This window comes from Rhododendron vialii, chromosome 4a, assembly GCF_030253575.1.
Source record: "Rhododendron vialii isolate Sample 1 chromosome 4a, ASM3025357v1".
Taxonomy (NCBI): domain Eukaryota; kingdom Viridiplantae; phylum Streptophyta; class Magnoliopsida; order Ericales; family Ericaceae; genus Rhododendron; species Rhododendron vialii.
The window spans coordinates 33,888,768-33,906,807 of NC_080560.1; the positions used below are offsets into that span (position 1 = coordinate 33,888,768).

Genomic DNA, 18,040 nt, shown 5'->3' on the forward strand with positions numbered 1-18,040 from the left:
TATGACCATTTAGGATAAAATGATCAGAAAAATAAAATCTTTCTATCGGTTCAAACGAATTGAAATTTGGAGCACTTAATTTTTTAACCATATTTTTTAATATATAAACTAAAAGTTGAAAAATTAAGTGTTCCAAATTTCAATCAGTTTGAATGGGTGAGAAGATTTTATTTTTCTGATCATTTAATTCTAAATGGTCATAATCAAATTTTGACTCTATGACTCTCGTTGGTTAGTTTTAAGAGATATTTGATTCTACGACTTTCTTAGGGCTAATCAATAAGAGTTTTAGAGTCAAAATTTAATAATGACCCTTTAAAATTAAATGATAAAAAAAAATAAAATCTTTTCACTCATTCAGACGAATTGAAATTTGGAACTAGAGGAGGGTGTGTAGAGAGAAAAACGTGTGTCAATGAATTTAATGCGTCAACGGGGCTAGACTTTCTGACTGACAATTTACCCAGAAGACAAATTTTTATTGGTGGGAGGTACCACCAGGCAAAGTAGACGTGTTGCCCTTGGGGCAACCAATAATTTCTCAGTCCTTTTTAGCTTTTTCCCTTTTACTTATTTATTTTATTCATTACAAGTACGTGGGCATAAAAGTAAAATCAAATTTCCTGTTAACAGGCGTTGCCCGACAAGAGGCAGAGGGGAGGACAGTGCAATTTCAAGAATGTGGGGGGAGGTTTCTGTCTTTGTCAGAAACCTGAGGGGAGGTCAGTGAAATTTACCCTTATAAAAACGTGAATATCAATCAAAAACTCTCATCCATATCCTCTCTGAGAGCATCTCCAATCCATCTCCAAAATAGAGGATGGATGTAAAAAGATTTTGTAATTTATTTTAATTTTTCTTCACTTTTTGTATTTTTTGGAAGAATCTTTAAGGGATCCATCGTTCTTTTTAAAGTTTGGAGGAATTTTGTACTCCAAATTTACTTTTGGTCCTCCATTTTTAGAGGACCAAATTTACTTTTGAAGGACCAAACTCTAAAAAGGACGGTAAGTCCCTCAAAAATTCTTTCAAAAAGTACAAAAAGTAAAGAAAAAAAGAATAAATTATAAAATCTTCCATTAATGTGTCACATCTATCCTCTATTTTATTTGAAAAAATAGAAGAGGATTGGAGATGCTGTTGCCTGAGACCAAACCCTCCATACATAGTCATCTTCTCCGCTCGAGAGGGTCTGTTCGTTTGACAGAAGCTTTCTGACTTTTCAAAGATCTTTTTGTCTTTGCGATGCATGCACAAACAGCTTCAGCAATCCATCAGCTCTCAAAGTTCAGAACTAATGTATCTGATCCCAAGAAAAGGCCACGCGTATTCTTTCCACGCCCTCCTGCTGCTGCTGCTGCTGCTGCACAGAAGGCCTCTACTTCTTCGCCTGTTTCCGCGAGTAGGAGGCAGAGACGTCCTCAGAATGTCGACGGCGATTTCTTTGTTGGTACTGAAACTAGTTCATTTCCTTCAATTTTTATTCATGTTTTGTTTTCCTCCGCTTTCACGTTACCAAAAGGAAGAATATTAATTTGTTATGTAGGATTTCCCAAGCATTGTCGCACAACTTAACACCATCCAAAAGGAAAAATATTAATTTGTTATTTAGTCATGCTTGATATTGGAGTATTTTTTATGGAGGTGGCCTAGATAAACTAAATCAAGCCGAGCCTTAAATCGATTGGGGTTGGCTGCATGAGGGGGCCTTTATGGAGTGCAATTTTGTTCACCCTCCTTAAAAGAGAGTGAACATTATCTTCTCTCTAATTGGTTGAAATGGTGTAGATCTCACCTGTGTAATACACTCTTTGGTAAGTATGCCATCACTTTGTGGTGTGATCCACACCATTTCAACCAATAGGAAGGAGGGTAATGTTCACCCTCTTAAGTGGGGGTGAACAAAACTCAACTCGCCTTTATGTTACTATAAAAACCACCACGGTAGCTAATTGTCGACAAAAACTTAGTGTACTTAAAATATGGCTGAGATAATTTGTAGTGACATTACTAGCCAAGATAATTTGTAGTGACATTGCCATGCCTTGCTACCTTATATACGCATCTTTCTATTGATTTTGCAGATCACACGTGCATAGATTGTGATACATGTCGTTGGATGGCTCCGGTAATTCCCTAAACTTTGCTTATTTTTAAGCATAACCTACACTATTTTTTTTTAAATATGGTTACAACCAAAGGATACATACTTATAGTTGCTAGATTCATTAACTCAAATAGAACTTATTTACCCGAAAAGAATTCTCATCGTATTTAGCCAATTCAAATTGGCATTTTACATAGTGCGAGAAGTAATACAATGCCATGTAAAATTGGTTGGACTAATCTGTCCTAACCGACAGAATGGGGGGTGGTGTTGAAACTTGTTACTGTTGTCTGCTCATCTATTTTAATGCCATGATCTCCAAGGTTCATGGGTGCTATATGAACACTTTGTCTAAGCCCAATCTCTTTCTACCAAAAAAACTATTGAGATGAGTAAAGCATACAGAGGAGGGAATTCATGGGCATACTTAGTTGTAGTGGAGTCATTCTTGTTATATGTGAATACACAACAAACAAAAGCTCCATACTAGATGGATTCATGTATCACTCTACCTATTAGGAGTTTTTCTATTAGTGTAATAAGAAGAAAGGTAACCTAATTGTGATAATCCTAACTTGATCCTATTCAGCAAGTTTTCGCACGGGTTGGTGATATGTCAGCTGTCTTTAAACAGCCAAGCAGTAAAGAAGAACGGCTAAAGGCACTTCAGGTGTGTTTATTTCATCTGATTTCACGTATGTGTTTAAGCGAATTTTCGATCGTTGGTGTACTGTGTTAGAGAAACGACAAAAGGGTGTTACTTAGCAGTTGACCTGTGAAGTATCCACACGCCTAAGTGGTCGCCATATCTGTGTAGGATACACCTGGGACACAATGGGATACATACGGTCCCATATAATAAATTTTAAAGGGGACAGGCATGTAGACATGAAGTTGTTCCATAATTTTAGTAAACTTATTTTGATGCATAAATTTTTAACAAACTTGTTACGTGTGCCCCATGATTTTTCTTTTTGATGGATCATCATTTAATTATCTGAAGGCAGTATAGTTTTTGTTTTGTGCTAAGTTCATTTTGATTTTTCTTTTTGATGGATCATCAATTATTTATCTAGAGGCAGTATAGTTTTTGTTTTGTGATAAGTTTGTTTTGAGTTTCAATCGTTTGCGAATACTATATTCATACTAATCACAATTACAAATATGTAAAGTATATGTATTTTTTGAATACTAATCGCAATTACAAATATGTAAAGTATATGTATTTTATTAATGTTGCTGTGTCCATTGCCCCATTAATTCGAAGTTACCGTGTCACGTGTCCGTATCCGTTCTTCTTAGCAGTTGCAGTAATAGATGCTTTTGCTTTCTGGACAACCTATGGTTTTCCCACTTTGGCTATTAATTTTTGTAAACAGATACCAAGAAATATATAGAATACAATATTTGTTGCAGTATGTACCAATCATTATAGTCATCCTCTTTAACAAGTCTGAAGTCAATTTATTCCCCTGTTGCGACTCCTGATTTTCCATTTTTATTTTTGATGAACAAGGCCTTGCTTTCATGTCCTTCAAGCTCCATACGTACTGAGAAACCTGGAAAAGACATTCTTGAAGCTCAGAAGACATTCCCGATTCAGATCAATGAGCAGAGAATTCCGGTAGCTCATTTTTTGCATTATGATTACTCTGTTCACATTTTTCCTTTTTTCACAATGTATTTCTGGACAGTTTAACCATATTCCATGTACCATATAATAGTATATATACCTTATCTAACTTTTTTGAAGGAAATTTATGTGCACTTTCAAATTTGTTCACTTATGGAGATCAAATAAGCGTGGAAAGCCTTCAAAAATAAATTTGCTCACTTCTCATAATCGTTGTTGTTTTTTATTGGACAAGACTTCAATAGCAACCAAGTAACTGACCTCAATTATCAAATCAAAGATGCAGTCATTGCTGACTTCCCTTTTCCAGTAGTAGGATGCTACCTAATACTGCCTCTGTCCTCTTCGCTTCATCACAAGTAGATGCTTAATTCAGGATACTAGGATATACTCTAAACAACTTAACAGCAGAATAGTTATGGCCCTAGTAAGTAGTAACCATTGGTGTGCTTCTGGTGGTGTATTAAGGACACGTGTTCTGACTATATAGTTTTGCGGTGACTAGTGCTATTACCACTCTATGTTGGTCAGTCCATCACTGATTTTAATCTTGATAAGTACTAGTACGAAAGAATAGAGAAGTATTCTTCCGATTGGATTACTTTATTTCGAGAAAGTGGTTTTTTTTTTTACTACAGTGAATTTTGAACAAAATTCACTATGGTTGAATACACGATCCCATCTCTAGGCATTAGTTCTTTTTAGGTATGATGGCATATGCTTCAACTATTTAAGTTCTCTGTTGTCTCTTTTTAACCCTTTTCATGGTGAATGAGAAAGTATGCAATTTGAATTGCTAGAAACATGTGAAGTTACTATAAAAGCCAAAGAAATACAGATGTAAAGAGAACGTACCGCCTGATACAACAAGATCAAGCAAACAAAGGAGCTGACCAGTCAGAGACAAAAGTATCGTTAGGGCTATTTTTAAACTCGATTTAATGTTAAAAGGTTAGAAGACGGAGGAGATGTGGTATCTCCCTGCCTAAGACCATTACCCCTACTTCTGTAGCTCTATTTATGCCTATGGAGATCAAAGCTCTACTCCACCCCCTGAACTAAACAGGTAACTGGAAAGTCTTTAGGCTATGTTTGGTTCAACGGAACGGAAGGGACAAAGGAATGGAATTAGATTGCATAAGATTGGAATATCCATTTTCAGTCCCATGTTTGGTTGTGATGAGGAATAACCATTCTCATTCCTATTTCTCTCATCCTCTGTAGTTTTTTTCATGTGGAATATATTGGTATTTTGATAGTAGATTTTGGTACGTCGAGTGGATTTTGGTGTGGCTACAATAAATTTTGATTATTAGTTTTGGAGTGCTACATTAGTAATTTGGGAGGCATCAGTAAATTTGGAAGTGGCGTTAGTAAGGTGATAGGGTTTGTCTTTTTATCTTTGCTCTAAATGCTGTTTAAGTTCAACGTGTAGGGTATCCATTATATAAGGGGAGCTATATATCATGAGAATATTTTCCAATGTGGTAGGGAGTGTTACACTATTTTTGCAACATGATGCACCCTACATATATAGATGCTGTTAGTTCAATGACTACTCATAAGATGTCAAAAAAAATTTAAAGTTTTCATAAATCCACCTATTATCGCCCTTTTTGTTATGCACCACCCCGCAATCCAATCTGTGGATTGTTGCTCTTGTGTTTTGGGACAGGTTTTCTGATCCTCAGGTTTCAGTTGCTGTTGGGGAAAGATTACCTGATCGAATCCTCAAAGTTCTTTCAAGATGGGTGAATCCCTTTCATGTGTTTTGGATTCCTCAGAAGAAAGATTTGCTCTCACTTTATGAGCTCCCATTGAATGAGTGAAATCTATGAGGGTTTGCTACTTACTTGATAGCGAAGCTTATCAACGATCCAAAACTGAGCAAATGCAAATTAGCAGACTTGGGGCAGAGAGTTCTTGGGATCCCGAATGAGTATTACCCAAATCGTTTTGGGGCGACACAAGAAATCAAGTTGTGTTATTTGTAAAGTGTTTATTTCCAGCGTGATTAGAAGGACTAATGTTGAGCTTTTGATTCCGCTCACAGTGAATTTCTGACTATTATTTCTTTAACCTGAAAAATGTTTCCATAGTTCTGTGTATTATCACCTTTCAGTTTCACAGACCATCAAACACTTTTTTTTCTTCCTTTTTCTGCCTCTCTTTTTAATGGTTCACCCACACCCCCAATATGTGATTTTTCTCAATGATTAAACAGCTTTTGCAATGAACAACCACTACTTTTGCTTTCTAGTTTCCCCAAAAGCTTTGGTTTTTTGACTTAATTGGCAATTAAATGCTTCCAGGGTGTGTATCACTGTGGTTATCACTCTGACAAATCATATGGAGCTGCTTCCTACTTGATCATTCGCCCTGAAGGAAATATTCTTGTAGACAGGTAACTTCAAGCTTTCCCATCAGTCTATCAACAAAATTCCCATTATAATCAGAACATTTAATATGATGAGTACAGTGCGGGGTGCATGAGGCTACAGAATAAAGCTAGAAGATGTTATCTTCGACTACAAGATTTGGCGAAACGAGTTTAGTTGACTGACTTCTTATTGTAACGTTTGCAGTCCCAGATACACAGAGAGGCTTGCCTCTAACATGGAGACAATGGGTGGTGTCCGATACATGTTTCTCACCCACAAGTATGTTGAAATGACCCTTCACAAATTTCCTCTCCAAACTTTGTTAGATGACCTGATTTCTTTTTCGGTGACCAGGGATGATGTTGCAGATCATGAGAAGTGGTCAAAGCGGTTCAGATGTGACCGAATTTTGCACTCAAAAGATGTACAGTCGATATATGCTTTTATGGCCCTCTCTGTTTCTTCACTAGCTATTAGTGTTTCTCCAATGAATGTGATGATAACTCTCACCTGAAAGGAAATAGAGAGAAAGGATAGGCAAAGTATTATTTGCAATGCTGACAGTTAACAATTTCAGTATAGCAAGGTCCACATAATAGTACCCAATTGAAAAATGGAAAGGTTCGCCAATAGCAACAGAAATATAGAAAGGTTCATCCATGACAAAAGGTTCTTCCATAAGAAGAGACTAGGCAGCAGGCAATATGAATTACTTCGTCACTTGTTTGTTCGTGCTGTTCAGAGAGAGAGTTTGCATTTGGAACAGGCTAGTGTTAGAACTGGCAGATTAAACCATAGAGATTTTAACTAGAAGTTGATGCTAATGTAAAGTCAATCCTATTTAGTGAGCAAAGCAGTGTCCCCTATTTGCTATGCTACATGGGTTATGGTAGAAACGTCAAGTGTAACTTGAAAAGAGACCCTAACGAAGCTTTATTGTTCCCTTGGATTGGCTTGGAAGGAGAGCAATGAGGATAATGCTAAGTTTCAAGAAACTTAAATATTTCTTCCAGATGCAATTTGTACTAATGAATTCATGGTTACCTCTTCTAATCATATTTTACTTCAGCTAAACGTCTAGTAAACATGTCTCTCAGACGAGAGTCAAGACATGGCTTTTTCACAATTTCCAAAATTTAAGCTGTTGTATGGTCTTGGATAGAACCCCTTATATACTCAATGTGGGACTTCGCTTTACACCCTCTCTCGCGTGTTGCCTATCCTTGGTCCGTAGATCTGATACCGTGTTACAAGGTATGGGGTAGAACTCCATGGCTGTAGATATAATTGTAACAGCTCCTCCCCTTCTCCGTCTTTAAGGCTTTAAGGGGAATGCCCAGCTACAGGTCATATGCATCCCATACTCTCCATGTAACATAGCAGCTTATATCATATTCTTACAAAGGCAAAAAACCCCACATTTTTCATGATCTTTATGGCAGTTGCATTTTTGCAAAATTCCTTTTTTTCTTCCCTCAGAGGGCATCAATTGCAACGAAGTTACTCTTCTTTCGATTAGATTTGATCAGCTTTTTGTAAGTCAAGCATGTTATTTGGTATTCTGGTATTTTCAGGTTGAGTTTTCTACAGCTGATGTGGAGATTAAGCTAGAGGGGAATGGGCCATGGAACCTTGGCTGTGACATTGATCTTGTATACACTCCAGGTCATTCAGAAGTGAGTGCATATGCCTGCCATAGTTTCATTTAAGGGTTCTACCATGTTTACACATCCTTAATAGGCTAACTTTTTGTTCACCTATTGAATCAAGATATAGTCTCGCGAATCCAACCACAGAAACTTAGCTAACTGGCATTTTTTCGTATCTCTACTATATATGGTAGGGATCAGTCTGCTTGTTTAACAAGCCACTGAAGACGCTCTTTACAGGGGCCCATCTGTCAATGAATGAAACCGGGTTGAGCATATTCGAGAGATACAATTGGTTTTCAGGTATGAACGATTGGTTTTCAAGTCAAATCTCAATTTTTTCTCATGATTTTCCCTTTCTACAAATTGTTTGTAGTACATGTTTTAGTTTGCTATCCTAATGCAAAGTATTGATATTAGTTTCAGATACATGCTCATTTCTTTGTCATCTCATGTTTGTGTTGCAGTACCCATGCAGTTGAAGAGTGTCAGATTATTACTTGAGTTAGATTTTGAGTGGATCTTACCAGGTGGGTGTGCTCTATCTCCAATCGTAAGAATTCATATTTCACATTGTGCTTTATCTCCAATCGTAAGAATTCATATTTCGCATTGTGACAGTCATGGATGCTATGATTCCTATGAAAGCTACTCATCTAATCACGACCATTTTAAATAAAAAAAGGTTGACTCATGTAAACCCTACCCATTTTGCTGGAAGTTTGATTTGTTTTTGTTGTTGTTTTTCTTTTCTGTTTTAAACCCGTAGGTTTATATATGTGTACACTGGTCCTGTCAATTTTATCAGTATAAATTCAACATTTGACCACATAAGGATTTACTTGGCTATGGAATTGGTTACATTTCCCATGCATTATTACATTTCCCATGTATTCTTCTGTTCGTAGTTGAGAAATTAGCACATTAAGCTGTTCAAAGTGAAAAATTGGCTAGAAATTTTTTCTCAGAGGTTTTGGCAACAAGGGACTTGAGCCCTGTTTACCAATATTTTATTTCTTTGGAGCGACTCAACAGAGAAAGAAAACAAAGGCAACAAGCCAACAACAAAAAGAAAAGGGCGATGCGGCTTGTCTCCAAAGGCAGACCCATGGTTCCACGCCGTATTTCAGGACTTCACCGGAAGAGAAATGGCAGTCGAGTCAAATGTGAAATTGGTAATAAGAAAGAAACGTGTCGACACATAAAAGAAAATCGTTGATTCTAGGCATGCCGTTCTTCAAGAACGAAATTGACGCAAGAGGTGAGAGAGAAACTAGTTTACAAGTTGAAGAAGAATGGAAGAGATTCTTCCATCAATCTCCAACGATCTATCTATCACTAGGAGCGATACATCGAAGATCCTAATTATTACCTAGAATTGGGTTAGTAAGACAAAAATTAAGACAAATAAAGAGAGGGTTTACAATGAAGTCTAAAAAGACTATTTATAGGAAACATCAAATGTGTAGGAAATAACTTCCTAACTTCTTCAATACTCTTCTTTCTCCTTTGCTTCCACTTGTCAAAATAACTTCCAACTTCCCTTCGACTTCTGGATGTGTAGGAGCATGCAAGTGTAAATAACTTCCCTTCAACTTCAAAGTGTGTAGGACAATGACATGCGTTCTTTTAACTTCTAAATGTGTAGGAGCATGCCAAGTGTCCTTTTAACTTCCAAATGTGTAGGAGCATGCCTAGTGTCCTGTACTTCATTAAAATACAAGCAAATAAAAGAAATACTAAAACTAGTTATATTATTAATACGAATTAATGAAATAAAATAGGAAGCATTCTCATAATTGCCACCTTCCAGTCGATCATCGACATGCGGTGAATATATGGTGTAAACAAGCCCCCTACATCAAAACTACCGTTTCGTTCTAGTTTAGTGTTATTTACTTTTTTCGGGCAAAGAATGGCCCCAAGTTTGGTACCATCTTCTTTCAGGGATCACATTTTTAAAATTTGGCTTTCCTTTCAATGTAACTAGGACAGTGGGACACATTCAAGTTGCTTTACTTTATTTGTTCACCATACTTGCAATGGTAAATAGCTTTTTCAACCTGCTCCTATCTTTTGCTTTATTTTTGCTCAATTTTCCCCTCTCATCCTACCTATCATTGAAATGCACATCAGGAAAACAAAGAAGGAGACAAATGATCTCATGTTGAACTTGTTTCTCTGATGACAGATGAAGTATTGAATTTTCTTCCTCATTTTGCAGGTCACGGCAGGAGAGCTGAATTTAGAGATTATGAAGATAAGAATTCGGTTTTGGAAGCTTTCTTGGATGCAAAATTGACGCAGGATTATTGAAGGAACATACTCTGCACAAAGGATAAAGTGTTCTCTATCGGTAGACAAGGTGCAGGCCCCCGAAATCGCAATGCTTAAGCAAACTTGGGATTTCGTAGTCCCTGTTTTCCAAGATTGATGCAGGATTATTGAAGCAACATACTCTGCACAAAAGGTCAAGTGCTTTCGATTGGTTGACTAGGTGCAGGCCCCTGAAATCATGCTGCTTAAGCAAACTTGGGATTTCATAGTCCCTATTTTACGAGAATTTTGTACTCTGGTAAGAATTACTAAAGTAGGTGACTCAACAAGCCTGACAAAGGAGGTCAAGTTCCAAAACGTTATCGTTGCAGAGAAACTGGCATATTTTAGCTTGAGAATTTGGTCTATGGGGAATAGATGAATTCTAGACCAATTGTGGAATTTAAATGCTACATAAACTTGATAATGGGTTTAAACATTGACATAAATCAGGATATAGTTTTCTGGGCTAAGGAACTTTGGAAAACGAATGACTCATTGCGGAATTGATATAAGTTGGAAATAAAAGTGCTAGTATTCTTTTCCATTCTAGCTATAACAGTGCTGGAGGGTTGCCTCTGGAAACTAGAAGGTTCAATTTATGTTTGCACATTGGAGCTAAAACAGTACTGGAGGGTTGTCTATGGAAACTAGAAGGTTCAATTTATGTTCATACGTTGCAGTGGTGACAAGTGGTGTTCGCTCCTTGCGTGGTACAATGGTTTTCGAGTTAGGGGGAATCATATTATTACTTTCTCCCAAGACCCTCCGTTCAGACTTACATAATGGCATTTCCAACGATTGCCATGCAACTCCCAGCCTAGCATACGAGAACTAAGAGTACGGTGAAATAGCTTAATTGACGTTTATATTCATCTAAACTGTGATAGTTGTACATGAAACCACATGGAAGTGGGAGGCTATCCAAGTTACAACTATTCGGTAGACTTGAAAGGGGAGCCTTGATTGCTGTTGGAGTCCACCCTCCATAGGTCCTGAACCTGAGCTGCAAACTGCAAGTTCCAGAGCACATCCTCCACAGTAGGCCTATCAGTTGGTTCATTGGAAAGACACCTGACACAAATCTCCATCACAGTTTTTAGTGAATCATCAGAACACTCCTTGTGGATCGCTGGATCAACGATGCTTCTCCGAGCTACGTCATCATCTGTCGTTAAGCTTACTTGTAACTGGAAAAAGAGCAAACATTGCAGGATTAGGAATGAACACTCGTTCCTTCACTCTCCTACTAAAGGTACCGAGGAACCACAAGATAATCTGGTGTAGGAATTCATGTTAAAAGCAAAAGTCTTACGAGATCCTTAGCAGTGGTAATGGAACTTCGGCACATGATAACTCTTCCAACGATGATTTCGAGCAAAATTATGCCCATGTCATATACATCGTTCTTGTCACCATTCGCTGTGCCCCTGTAAAGTTTCAGAAAACACTTTAACAAAGAATTGAAAGGAAATACTTTTGGAATAATGGAGCAAAGTTGTCGAGTGGGAAAGCAAGCCTAGTCAAGAAAGAAACCGCTCACGTGTTCCGCTCTTTCGGTCCAGTGTGTACAGCTCCACTACATACCTAAGAAAGTATAAAGGAGTACGCAACGGTTAACCAGGGGCTTGTAACTGTAAACTGAAAAGATTATATCACGTAAAGGAGCAAAACAATAGTTTCCTTCTGGTAGTACCTGGATCCGGTTTTCAGCTAACAAAGGAAGGTTATAGTTGTTTATCTTCACATGGAGTTCATGATCCAGCAGAACATCGGTTATCTTCAAATCGTTTGAAAACACACCAGGCACTATTCCTGTATGAAGAAACTGAATACCCCTTGCAACTCCGATTGCAGCTGCTATCCTTTGTGTCCAAGTGAACTTGTGTCCTGAAACTACCTCTGTCATATGGACTGTTAAATGAGGATTACCAAGCATACAGGTAAAGGAATCATAGCTGGACCATTAGTTATGTATCAACGTTCCAACAAAAGATACTTTTATGCATTCAAACCCGGGTTCTGCAGCTTTGAGTCCCGGTAACTCACAGTTACCGACAGCTTCTTCTATTGGTTAAGAACAACTCTTAAGATTGTAATAAGGAGATGCCTAATATGGACCCATTTTCCGGCTACTTCGAAGCAACATTAAACAGGTCCTATGTCTAGTACTACTATTAATGGGGAAATGAGGCAGTGAAAAAGAAAAAAAGGTGATGGTAGGCATGGTACATGACACTCTGAAGGACAACCAGGCAACGGTTAGGGGACACTATTATCTAACCAAAAGTTGGTATTTCCCTGAAACGAATAATCGGAAAGAAAATAAATCTAAGCGACTCATTTACCAGAAATGCAGCTTCTAAGTGTCCCATTGGGCACAAATTCCTGAACCAGAAATGTTGTGCTGACGCTTGAATCATCTGGGTAGCACTCAAAGCTATGGCCAACAAAACTAACAAGGTGGCGGTGTCTAAGTCTTGAAATTAATTCAATTTGGTGTCTGTAGGACTGGATCCCATGCCTCTTTCTCATTTTCAAGCTTCTAATAGCGACGAGAGTTCCATCTGTGAGTATCCCTTTGTGAACCTGATTCAAGAACAAAGGCAAGACATGTTTATGCGTTTGCATATGTAAGTATAGAAGCTATATACATACAGTGTAATAAGTGAGCTGAATATGCTACTCCGAAAATAATTTTGTGAGAACTATCATGTGAGGGAAATAGTGCAGAATTCATTTAACCGAAGTATGCGTTATAGGCAGGAAAACAAAAGAAGAAGAAAGAAACAATACAAAAGAAACAAACTGGGAAAGGCAACTGCATATACATGAGACGAGCATGGATGAAGTGAGTTGATCAAAATATTTATTTCATTCTTGGGTTTCATAAGTTGGATATGCAAAATTGATCAAATATATTATCTAAACACTACCATTGCAGTTTGCACCCTGTCAAGATGGTGGAGTTTAGGGTTTAGGGTTCAAGTTCACCATCACAAGTAAATATAATTCGTGTTAGGACTGTTTAAAAATGAAAACGAGAACAGGCGTTGAAAGATTATAACAAAACAAAAAAAAAGTGGGACGTGCTAGTCGAAAACATTTTAGCCCAAATCATACCTTACCCTGAGATCCTTCGCCGATGAAATTTAACGAGCTAAAGTTACTGGTAGCCTCCTTAAGCTCCTCCAGATAAAAAGTTCGATAAGGAGGGAGTCCAAGTGCTCCAAGCTTCATCGTCTCCGATATGTACCCTGCTAGCAAGATAGAGTCCTTTTTATATGAACAGAAGCAGGAATACTTTGCACTGCCATGCATGAAAGTACAGGAGTAAGGAAAGCAATGGAGCCAATTTTGTCTCCCTTAAGTGGTTTTCCTACACTATTGAGTTGCCGCAGTTGGAATTTGATGGTTCTGAAGAATCTAAACCAAAGTTAATTTTTGCAAGATAATCGACCAAATTATAAGTTTACGGTTCTTATCTGATAGAATCGAGCTTTTGTCATTCTGATGTCGACTATGAAAACTAGTCGATCAATATGACATGCATAACTGCAACAAAATAACTTAGCTGCCTAATGCAAGGAAATGGAATTCCAAGAGAGTTTTCATAAGCTGAAAGATAACGGTCATGGATACTACAAAATCCGTGAGTTTCGTATGTCATATCCAATACCATTTTGGTTAGTGCACAAATTAACGAGGAAATTCGGAAATCCCGAGAGTAAATTCTAGGGTGATGCCGCAAAAATCTACACTCACCGTTGTTGCGTTATCACAAGAGAGTCTATTCAGAGCAAATACACAGTAATGAATTGGGCTCCCTGGAATTTCCCAGCAATGCTAACTATGCAAAGCAGGGCCTTAATCCCTAAGCATATTAGAGAAGAACAAAAGTAAATCCTCCATTTCAGAGAGGAAAGAGAAATATGGATCTTACTTGCATCTGAAAGCATCTTCATAGTGTACGCAGGTGGAACCTTTTCTATTATTAGTCTTGCTTGAGGTGTTTTCACCGTTTGTTTCGCGTATACTTTTCTCATACCCAAGAAAAGCACAACACAAAGTGCAATTCCACCAAAAATCCCTCCTACTGAACTTGATGCCAAAACTGATCTCTTGATCGATTTTCGCTCCCGCTCATGGGGGGTAATTTTCACGGCCAGTGCTTCAATGCGGCAAAACGAATACGGGTGCTGCTCTTGAGCACTACTCTGTGACAAGCAATTTCCAGTATACTGGACAACCCTTGTACTAGAATTGGACTGTAAGCATCTGGGCAACTCTCCGGTCAAATAATTCGACGACAAGTTTACAAAAGCAAGTCTAGCATTGCAGGAAGTGTTTCCATAAAGCACTCCGGTGAATTTGTTGCCTGAAATATCGAGATAGGAAAGCGAAGGTAGTGACAGCAACTGGGCCAGAAATGGTCCAGTAAGCCCATTGGAAGAGATATCCAGCTGCTGGAGTCGATAACAGGAGCTTATTTCTTCCGGTATGCCAAAGCTAAACTTGTTCTTTCTAAGGACCAGAATCAACAAGTTTGTGTGCAGTAGTTTTGGAAAATGGGGCCCAAGTTCATTATATCCCACATCAAGAACTTGAAGATTTGTCAAGTTCTGGAGATTAGGGACTTCTCCAGACAAACGATTCATCGAAAGCAAAAGAACACGGAGATTTTCCATCCTTGTGAAAGAAAATGGAATAGGCCCACTAAGTGAATTGTTGCCTAAACTCAAAACAGCAAGCAATGGCAGTGAAACAAGCCAACCAGGAATCCGACCGGTGAAGTTGTTGTGATCAAGTATGAGTGTTTGGAGGTTGCTCAAAGATGACAACTCTTGAGGGAGAGGGCCAGAAAAGTAATTTGAGCTCATGTTGAGAATCTCAAGTGAAGACAGTCTCCCAATACTGGCAGGCAATGGACCCCATAAGCCTAAACAAACTAAAGAGAGGACTTTCAAGCTGGGGAGGGTGGAAAGAGTGGAGAAGAAAGAATCAGAGGAGAAACCACTCTGAGGCACCATTGTTGTCTGAGGAAGCCAACAGTTATCACTGATGATATGCAGCTGGGTTAGGTCACCCCCATAGCATACTAGTGTTAGAGATGGGTTTGGTTCAGTGTTGCAAAAATCTGTGGTTTGGTTCCAGGTGCTCAGGACTTGTGGGTAGTTTAGTAACTGTTGGATTTCGGAAAGGACATGGGATTGGGAAGATTGTAGCTGGTCTGAGTCAGGGATTGAAACCACAACCATGAACAGGAGGAAGAAGAAGAAGAAGAGAAGGAGATTTAGTGGATGGTACTGAAATGGTTTTGCCATTAGCACTCTGGATTGAAGCACTGATAAGATTTGAGTCTGCTAAAGTTCTTAATAGAATACCTATCAGAGACTTGAGACATTGAAGCCTTTTTCTTTCTGTTTTTTTTCCCTTTCTCCTTTTCTTTCTCCTCGAGCAATTCTATAGTGACCACATTTGGTGCGTTTAGGATACCGTGTGAGTTTTCATTCTTGCGTCGGTAAGAAATATGACAAGTGGGAGCTCATTCCACCAATGCACTAAAGATAACTCACATGGTATTCTAACATGGTCACCGAAAGTGTTCCCCATTAATATGCTAAGCACCTCGCTTGGCAGCGGTGCCGAGCAGCTAATCCGAGCAACAGACGGTTCAAATTTTTATGCGTTAGGATTAGATCCGAGCCGTCCGTGCCAAGATGAATAGCCGGATCGACCGCTCGGCACCGCTGCCAAGCACCCCCGCTTGGCAGCATCTCCCAATCCACCCGTTGTCCCTCCATGGTCACCATAACCCTCTACAATTTTATTTTGTGGATTCTTTTTGGGCCTACAATCGTCATCCAAAACGCTCATCCAGCACCATAGACAGAGAAGAACATGTCACAAGTGAAAGATTAGTATGATCAAATGTGTATACATTTGTATGTTTCTATACATATGCATATATAAAACAATTAAGTTCCATTTTGGTTATATAAACTGAACAACAACTATATTTTTTAAACTTGAACTTAGCAAATTATAGAACAAAATATAAGGTATTCTTGTACTTATCGATATTCGCTCGAACTGTACTTTACACATTGTTCTTCACGGCCTACAAACTGGAAGTATGTAGAGATACAGAGAGATGGGGTATGGGGAGAAGATGATCAACACAGGTGTTGGCCTCATCCGAATTGTCCATGCTCGACAATGTACGGCTCAGATTTTATTTCGACTGGACGGCTGAGATATGCTTGTCCAAGATGAAATGAAATCTGAGCCACTCATTGTCGAGCATGGACAGCCTAAATGGGGCAACACCCATGCCCCTTAGGGGATACTCCATATTTTAGTCGGACAGAAGTTCTAACGTTTTAAAATGCACATGAACTTAACTAAGATCGAAAACCATATAATATCACTGGAGATAATCACATGTCATGATCACAAATTTAATTTTGTTCGCCCTCCTTAAAAGAGGGTGAATATTATCCTCTTTCCTATTGATTGAAATGGTGTAGATTTCACACCAAAGTGATGTCATGCTTGCCAGGAAATGTATTGCAAATGTGGGACCTATACTTTTTCAATCAATAAGATAAAAGGTAACGTGCATCCTCTTTTAAAGAGGATGAACAAAATTGCACCAGTGGTTTTTCATTGCTTACGAATTTTCAGTCCCTTAACTCTCTCTCTCTCTCTCTCTCTCTCTCTCTCTCTCTCTATATATATATATATATATATATATATATATATAAAATTCAACCACAAGAACAAAACAAAATAAAATTCTGGAAAAGTCACTCAAATCAAATGTTAGACCCATCACTTTCACTCGTGGAGGTGGGTGAAGGATCGTCACTGAATCTGGCCTCGCCATACTATCGCCACTGAATATGTACCTTCCTGTCCCCGTTGGGAGAGCTTAAAAACCTCCTTAAGAGTCTCATAACTCTCAAGAGGTTGAAAGTTCGACAATAGAAACCACTGCACTGATTTTTTTTTATTATTTTTTTTTGGGCGGGGGGGTCGGGAATCTGTTCCAAAAACAAAAAAACCGAAAACCGTGGGACCAGTAAAAATAAATAGGAAACTGAAAAAAAATCATGGGTAAAAAGTAATTAGTACAGTACTTGAGAAGAGATACAAAATGCTAGTGTCCAAGAGAGGTCACATGATTTTTCCTCAAAGCCTAAAGAAACTAAATTGAGCCAATTTACCAAAAAAAATAAAATAAAAAATAAAAACTAAATTGAGCCTAGAAAAGGTAAGGTCCAGAACCCCCATATGTTAATTTAACAGCGACACGTCCAAAGGGACGTGCCGTAGTGTCACAATCTCACCATTTCTCTCAAACAGGGCTCTGCTGCTCTCAAGAGCAAAAAGTTCCAAATTCCCTCACATCAGAGCAGAGTAGTCACGGATGTTAACCCACCGGTTAGTCCTGTTAGTTAATGAGTTTGTTCGCCACACAATTCTTGGTTCATTCCGTAAGAAATCAATTTCTTGTGAATTTCTTAATTTCGGTATGGATGGTCTATCTTTGACTGGGTAGAAAAAAAATTAGTTGAGAAGCACGTAAGCTAGCCCGGACCCACCGACCGTCGTGAAAAAAAAGGAAGTCACGGATGTGCCTATCAAAGTTGTCCTATAATTTCGTACTTGGGTTGCCCACTTTAGGAGAATTTTTTCAGTGCCGGGTGGGCATGGCCACGTGGTGCCGAGCACGCATCTCAGTCGTCCAAATGTATTTTTGAACGGCCCAGATCTGTTTGGTCTTGAGGGAGAGTTTTGGTAATTTTACACTAAAAAATTACCCAAACAAATTTGGACCATCCAAAACACATTTGGACAGCCGAGATGCGTGTTCGGCACCACGTGACCCGTGCCCCCGGCACTGAAAACCTCCACTTCAGCTATGACAGGCGTCAAACTAGATTGCGAT

At 38.5% G+C, this 18,040-nt stretch overlaps 2 protein-coding genes across 6 annotated transcripts; one reads left to right on the forward strand and one right to left on the reverse strand.

Annotated features, from left to right (window-relative positions):
• Positions 1 to 1,129: 1,129 nt before the first annotated feature.
• LOC131324839 (uncharacterized) lies at positions 1,130 to 10,571 on the forward strand. 3 transcript variants are annotated; one of them, XM_058356988.1, is made up of 12 exons: positions 1,136 to 1,450; positions 2,085 to 2,128; positions 2,697 to 2,777; positions 3,624 to 3,731; positions 6,053 to 6,144; positions 6,326 to 6,400; positions 6,476 to 6,545; positions 7,696 to 7,797; positions 7,965 to 8,073; positions 8,238 to 8,300; positions 9,995 to 10,135; positions 10,268 to 10,571. In XM_058356988.1, exons 1-11 carry the CDS (start codon positions 1,246 to 1,248, stop codon positions 10,084 to 10,086), a joined length of 1,041 nt encoding a protein of 346 aa, XP_058212971.1. In that variant the 5' UTR covers positions 1,136 to 1,245; the 3' UTR covers positions 10,087 to 10,135; positions 10,268 to 10,571. The 3 variants fall into 3 exon arrangements, with proteins under 3 accessions (XP_058212970.1, XP_058212971.1, XP_058212972.1); XM_058356987.1 differs by having other exon boundaries at positions 1,130 to 1,450; positions 9,995 to 10,571; XM_058356989.1 differs by lacking the exon at positions 3,624 to 3,731 and having other exon boundaries at positions 9,995 to 10,571.
• A 237-nt stretch (positions 10,572 to 10,808) lies between these two features.
• LOC131324838 (probable inactive leucine-rich repeat receptor-like protein kinase At3g03770) lies at positions 10,809 to 15,681 on the reverse strand. 3 transcript variants are annotated; one of them, XM_058356985.1, is made up of 7 exons: positions 14,030 to 15,681; positions 13,210 to 13,343; positions 12,435 to 12,675; positions 11,783 to 11,982; positions 11,630 to 11,673; positions 11,402 to 11,516; positions 10,809 to 11,276 (listed from the first exon to the last, which is right to left on the reverse strand). In XM_058356985.1, exons 1-7 carry the CDS (start codon positions 15,408 to 15,410, stop codon positions 11,022 to 11,024), a joined length of 2,370 nt encoding a protein of 789 aa, XP_058212968.1. In that variant the 5' UTR covers positions 15,411 to 15,681; the 3' UTR covers positions 10,809 to 11,021. The 3 variants fall into 3 exon arrangements, with proteins under 3 accessions (XP_058212968.1, XP_058212969.1, XP_058212967.1); XM_058356986.1 differs by having other exon boundaries at positions 11,783 to 11,976; positions 14,030 to 15,680; XM_058356984.1 differs by having other exon boundaries at positions 11,783 to 11,988; positions 14,030 to 15,680.
• Positions 15,682 to 18,040: the final 2,359 nt, after the last annotated feature.

Coding starts and splice junctions, on each gene's coding strand:
- LOC131324838 (XM_058356984.1), bottom strand. CDS start 15,410: ATGGCAAAACCATTTCAGTACCATCCACTAAATCTCCTTCTCTTCTTC. Junction 13,344..14,029: donor GAAGATGCTTTCAGATGCAA/GTAAGATCCATA, acceptor TCTTGCTAGCAG/GGTACATATCGGAGACGATG. Junction 11,517..11,629: donor GGACCGAAAGAGCGGAACAC/GTGAGCGGTTTC, acceptor GAAACTTTACAG/GGGCACAGCGAATGGTGACA.
- LOC131324839 (XM_058356987.1), top strand. CDS start 1,246: ATGCATGCACAAACAGCTTCAGCAATCCATCAGCTCTCAAAGTTCAGA. Junction 1,451..2,084: donor CGACGGCGATTTCTTTGTTG/GTACTGAAACTA, acceptor TTGATTTTGCAG/ATCACACGTGCATAGATTGT. Junction 8,074..8,237: donor GAGATACAATTGGTTTTCAG/GTATGAACGATT, acceptor TTTGTGTTGCAG/TACCCATGCAGTTGAAGAGT.